Here is a 5649-nt window from a genome sequence, read left to right as displayed (position 1 = left end):
AAGGACTCGATGTACAACCCTGGTAGGCGCTGTTGGGGGGAGGGGGGGTAGGAGGATGGTGGGGGAGGGGTAGGAGGATGGGGGACAGGGGGAGGGGTAGGAGGAGGGGGGAAGGGGGTAGGAGGATGGGGGGAAGGGGGGAGGGGTAGGAGGATGGGGAGGAGGGGTAGGAGGATGGGGGAAGGGGTAGGAGGATGGGGGAGGGGGTAGGAGGATGGGGAGGAGGGGTAGGAGGATGGGGGAAGGGGTAGGAGGATGGGGGGGAGGGGTAGGTGGATGGGGGTAGGGGAGGGGAATTGGAAGGGGGTAGGGGGTAGGGGAATTGGAAGGGGAAGGGGGAAAGGAAAGGGAGAGGGGGAATTGGACGGGGAAGGGAAAGGGAGAAGGGGAATAGGAAGGGGAAGGGGTAGGGGAAGGGGAAAGGGAGAAGGGGAATTGGAAGGGGATGGGGATGGGGAAGGGGGTAGAGGCAGGGGAAGGGGAAGGGGGTAGAGGCAGGGGAAGAGGGATGGGGAATTGGAAGGGGTAGGGGAAGAGGGAAGGGGAAAGGAGGAGGAGGAGGAAGAGGAAGAGGAAGGGGGAAGGGGGAAGGGAAAGGGAGAAGGGGAAAGGGAGTGAGGTAAGGGGAGGAGGGGGGGGAGAGGATGGGACCGGGGAAAAGGGTGGGGTAGGGTGGGGGGAGACAACGAGAGGGGGAGAGTTAGTCTCTATCTATGTGAATGAGTAATGTGTACATGTTATGCGAGTTTTAAGGCGAATGTGATCTTGAGGTAATCTTAGTCATGCTACAGTACTGTCTATGCAAATCTAGAGTTATCTCATATAGATAGATAGGTAGACAGGGAGAGAGACAGACAGATAAATAGATAGATAGACATAAATTTACATATACACATACAGACATGTATATATGTGTATATACAGATAGATAGATAGATAGATAGATAGATAGAGATAGATAGATAGATAGATGACATAAATTTACATATACACATACAGACATGTATATATGTGTATATACAGATAGATAGATAGCTAGCTAGCTAGCTAGCTAGATAGATAGATAGATAGATAGACACATACAGACATGTATATGTGTCTATACAGATAGATAGATAGATAGATAGATAGATATACACATAATGAGGACCCAAAAGAAACAGACGCCTGAAGCCACAATACCTCGTTCCCCTCTTCTTGCCTGACTGCCTTTTGGAGAATGTGCCTGACCTCCGGAGCGATTTCGAGCTTGTCGATCGTCACGTAAGTCGGGTCGTCGGCCAGGGAGTGGGCCTCGGGAAGCAGCGGGTGCTTCAGTGCCCTGCCGAGGGAGTCCACGAGGAAGACATAACCGCCCTCAATGTCTGCGGGGAGAGGAGATAATTTTTGACGAGTGGGTGAGTGGTTTGAGGGATGGGTGGAGGGAGGGTAGGGAGGAGGGGGAAAGGGAGGGAGAGAGGGAGAGTTAGGGGTAGATGATAGAGAGAGAGAGAGAGAGAGAGAGAGAGAGAGAGAGAGAAGCGGGGTGGGGGACACATATACATACACAAATAGATCTCTCAGACTCAGTAACTATAGATTTGCTAACTGGCGAGACATAAGAGAGACAAAAAAAAATCTACATTACACCTTGAATAACGTGCGTATGAGAGAGAGAGTGTGTGTGAGTGTGTGTGTGTGAGTGTGTGTGTGTGTGTGTGCGTGTGTGAGTGAGTGAGTGAATGAGAGAGTGAGTGAGTGAGTGAGTGAGTGAGTGAGTGAGTGAATGAGTGAATGAGTGAATGAGAGAGTGAGTGAGTGAGTGTGTGTGTCTATCTGCCTGCCTGCCTGTCTGTCCATCTCTCTATCTGTCTATACACATGCATGTCTGTGCAATACCTACCATCCACGTTGAGTTCCGCCTCGAGTAAGTTGACTATGCTCAGGTCGGAGCAGGCAACGCCCACAAACGAGGCATTGTGCATGAGATGTACACAGATAGTAATGATGTAACCGTTACCAAACGCGTCCCAGTAAGGCAGGGGGATGACAGGTCGGTTAACGTCCGTCAGACCATAACTTTGGGGGAAAAAAGAGAAAAAAAAGAGAGATAGAGAGAAGGGGAAAATGACGTAAGGTAAAAAAAAATACTTACGGTGACGTCGAATTATTATTGTCATTTTATTTTATTTTTCCTTTTTGGATTGTAAATCAGGCCATCCAAACGTTTTCTAAAAGTGATGGCTTCTCGCTCCCCACATCATAGTGATGTTGATGATGGTGATAACGATAACGTTAATGGCGAACATCAAAACGGCGGTGGTAATGTTAAGTGATGAAAATTATAACAATAATATATTTTTATCTGTTGGGTTTTAGTTGGCCTTTGCCGGAGCGTCGCCCCACGCGATCCTAATGAGAACAAGGATCAACAAGAGTCTTACTGGGTCCAAATATCGTACCTAGCAATCCCGATTTCGGACGCACGTAACTCATGCGTGTCCTTAAACAGAGAGAGCGTGACTGTGGCGTTATTCCTCTTCATTATCACTCCCTTCTTCACGCCGTGTGGTACATCTTTGAGAGAAATAAGAAAAAATAATAATAATAATAATAATAATAAACACGTGAGAGACAAGAAGCCATGAAGTGCACGTATTAAACAAGCAGCATTCAGTATGGAAACAGATCATACTTGGCTACGTGTCTATGGATCATATCTAAAAATATAACACAGATAAATAAATACACTGCAAATGTCCTCTTGTTTTTATATAGATTCATAAGAAAATGGTTTACATGTACATGGACTATATAGAAAAAACACTGCAAAAAACTGGACATTGTTTTTTTTATATACATATTCATAATAAATAGTAAAGTTCACACACACCATACAGGTAGTTGATCACAATGGAAATCCCGAGATCGAGCGAGGAATTGAGTTGTTTCACGAGGACTTCGTCTTCTTGCCACTTCTCCCAGCCGCCCCTCTTCGTCACGTAGACCAAGACGCTGTGAGGAGGTCCTGGCGATATATTTCAGGCGTGCGAGAATCAGGGAACGGAAAGGTAGGCGGAACTGGCGTGGCGATATCTTGTCTCTATACCCAGTTTATTATTTCGAATGAACGAGTAAACATTCGTAGGGTTGTTTAAAAATCTATCTGGATATTATTTCATTTATGATAACTTTTATGTAAAAAAAAAGATGTGTATCTGGACATTATTATTAAAAGAGCAAACAATGACATATCATGATATATTTTTTTTATGATTAATTTCCTCAATGAACAACAAAAAATAAAGACCTAGGCCTCACCGCCCATCTGCAAGGACTGTGATTCATTTCGCTTCATCAGCAGGTCTGAGCCAGCTTTCAGCGCCGCCGCGTGGTCAGTGAAGGGAGCATAGTTTGTTACCCGCAGAAGGTTGATCAGTTCGTCCCTGTTGCCTTTCTTGTTGAAGAGCAGGCGGCCGAGGAAGCCCTTCTGATTGAGGGGCCCGTTCATCTGCTTCAACATCCAGTTGTCCTTGCGGGTTCGGCAGGAGTCTTTGTCGGGGAGGCACAGGCCGATCTGCAGTAGGAGCGGAGGGGGGGGGGGGGGTCGTTACGCGTGGGCAAATTGACTTTTGGTGTTCTTAGACTTTGACAAGTTTTTTTTTAGATAAATGCATACATCTCAAAAGGATGGGGGTAACTTAGCTTATCCTCGCCACTATCTTGATTAGTCTCTGTGTCTGCTCACACTTGAAATACTGAACTTGCGTGTATCAACAGATCAGAATATATACAATACGTAAAATACAAAAATACAAGTACTCAGAGTCAATAGTTCACATATCAGCAGAGTGATATAACACGATAATTTTCCATCCTCACCTTAATAAGTCCTTCCTTGGCTCACATAATCACACAGAGCACATATATAACATGCGTGCAATTTATAATTATAATCCTGATAAAGAGATTAATGGATTGTTGCGTGAAATGTTAATGTCTAAAGGAGAATTATGCATAACATACGACGGTCATCCTTAACTTCATAGAAACCTGCTCAAGACATAGTATCAACAGAAGGAATAACAGCTGAGGTACCTGTGCATATCCGCCAGGTAAGATTTTACAATTGGCTCAAAATACCTCTTCAAGTCCTCAAGTACCAGACCATTCCTAATCATCCATACAGCCTGTTCACAGGTAAACCTGTTATCTCTGCATTTCTATATGGAGCATAGGACACTGTAACATATAGTGTTTAAAGGTATGTCCTCTAGCTAATCTACACACCCTTGCACTTTCTCTTGCTCTCTTGTTCTACTCCCAGTACTATCTATACCCAAGTCTTATCCTCATGTACACATTATCTTTCCATGTACTCTTGCTCCTCTTTGGTGGTCGTCCTTTTGAGGTCCTATGTCGGACCAGAGGCAAAGTGTGGGCGGGGGCAGCAGGGGCGGCTGCCTGGGCCGCAAAATACTTAGGGTGGTAAAATCTTAACAGAAAAAAATAAAGGGAGCAATATATATATATATATATATATATATATATATATATATATGTGTGTGTGTGTGTGTGTGTGTGTGTGTGTGTGTGTGTGTGTGTGTGTTTATATATATATATATATATATATATATATATATATATATATATATATATATATATATATATATAGGCCGCGGTGGCCGAGTGATTAGAGCATCTGACTAAGTCTGTCACGACGGCAATCCGAGTTCGAGGGTTCGAGTCACCGGCCGGCGCGTTGTTCCCTTGGGCAAGGAACTTCACCTCGATTGCCTATCTAGCCACTGGGTGGGCAAGCCAGCCCAAGTCAGTGCTGGTCCCAAACCCGGATAAATAGAGAGAATGATTACCTAAAAAAGGTAACACCGGCACTCTCCGTGGAAAGGAACTGGGGACCCTACCACGTACTCACTCCAAGATCATCACAACATGAAAACTACACGGCGGCTCAAACATGACCCTACCGTTAAAAAAAAAAAAAAAAAACTAGTTATATTAATTAATCTATATATTATATATATATATATAATTATTAGACATGCGGGTATTGTATATAATATTGATATATATATATATATATATATATATTATATATATATATATATATATATATATATTTATATGTATATATATTGCTGCAGGAGTTGAAACAAAGTCATATAATCACATATTGCCTTCATGGGTTGACTCGCAAGCCTTTGCATCATAAGATGACAAGCAGGGCATGCGTTATGCATCAGGGGACTCCAATAGCTTCATCTTGACCACAGCCAGTGTGTACTGGAACTATATTAAGATGACTATTAGGTCTATGCCGTTCCTTTGGATCCATCAGCTGCGTGGTGAGAGGGAGCCTGCTGCATGGGCAACAGCTTGCTCTTCACATTCTTTCGCCCAGGCAGTGACTCTACCTATACGGGAGTAGATAAGAGACAATGATGTCATAGTCGACATCGACTGAAGGTGGCCAGGATAAGGATAAGGACTGGTGGACGAGATACTGGCTTTGCCCCGGGCGCTAGCTGTCCACGACACTCGGACCACAGCTTGCGAAGCTAACATTCAACTCAACAACAGGACTTGTGTATGTGTGTGTGTGTGTGTGTGTGTGTGTGTGTGTGTGGTGTGTGTGTGTGTGTGTGTGTG

At 44.3% G+C, this 5649-nt stretch overlaps 1 protein-coding gene across 1 annotated transcript in view; it reads right to left on the bottom strand.

Annotated features, from left to right (window-relative positions):
* The window catches only part of LOC119578149 (VWFA and cache domain-containing protein 1-like), a gene marked incomplete in the record, with an annotated part of 21419 nt that overhangs the window by 3509 nt on the left and 12261 nt on the right, over nt 1-5649 (bottom strand). The window contains 6 exon segments of the mRNA XM_037925885.1: nt 1-29; nt 1183-1364; nt 1883-2058; nt 2442-2556; nt 2873-3007; nt 3301-3556. Coding sequence (XP_037781813.1) covers nt 1-29; nt 1183-1364; nt 1883-2058; nt 2442-2556; nt 2873-3007; nt 3301-3556 — 893 coding nt within the window.

Source organism: Penaeus monodon, chromosome 10, assembly GCF_015228065.2.
Source record: "Penaeus monodon isolate SGIC_2016 chromosome 10, NSTDA_Pmon_1, whole genome shotgun sequence".
NCBI classification, from domain to species: Eukaryota; Metazoa; Arthropoda; class Malacostraca; order Decapoda; family Penaeidae; genus Penaeus; species Penaeus monodon.
This window is presented reverse-complemented; position numbering and strand designations above follow the sequence as displayed.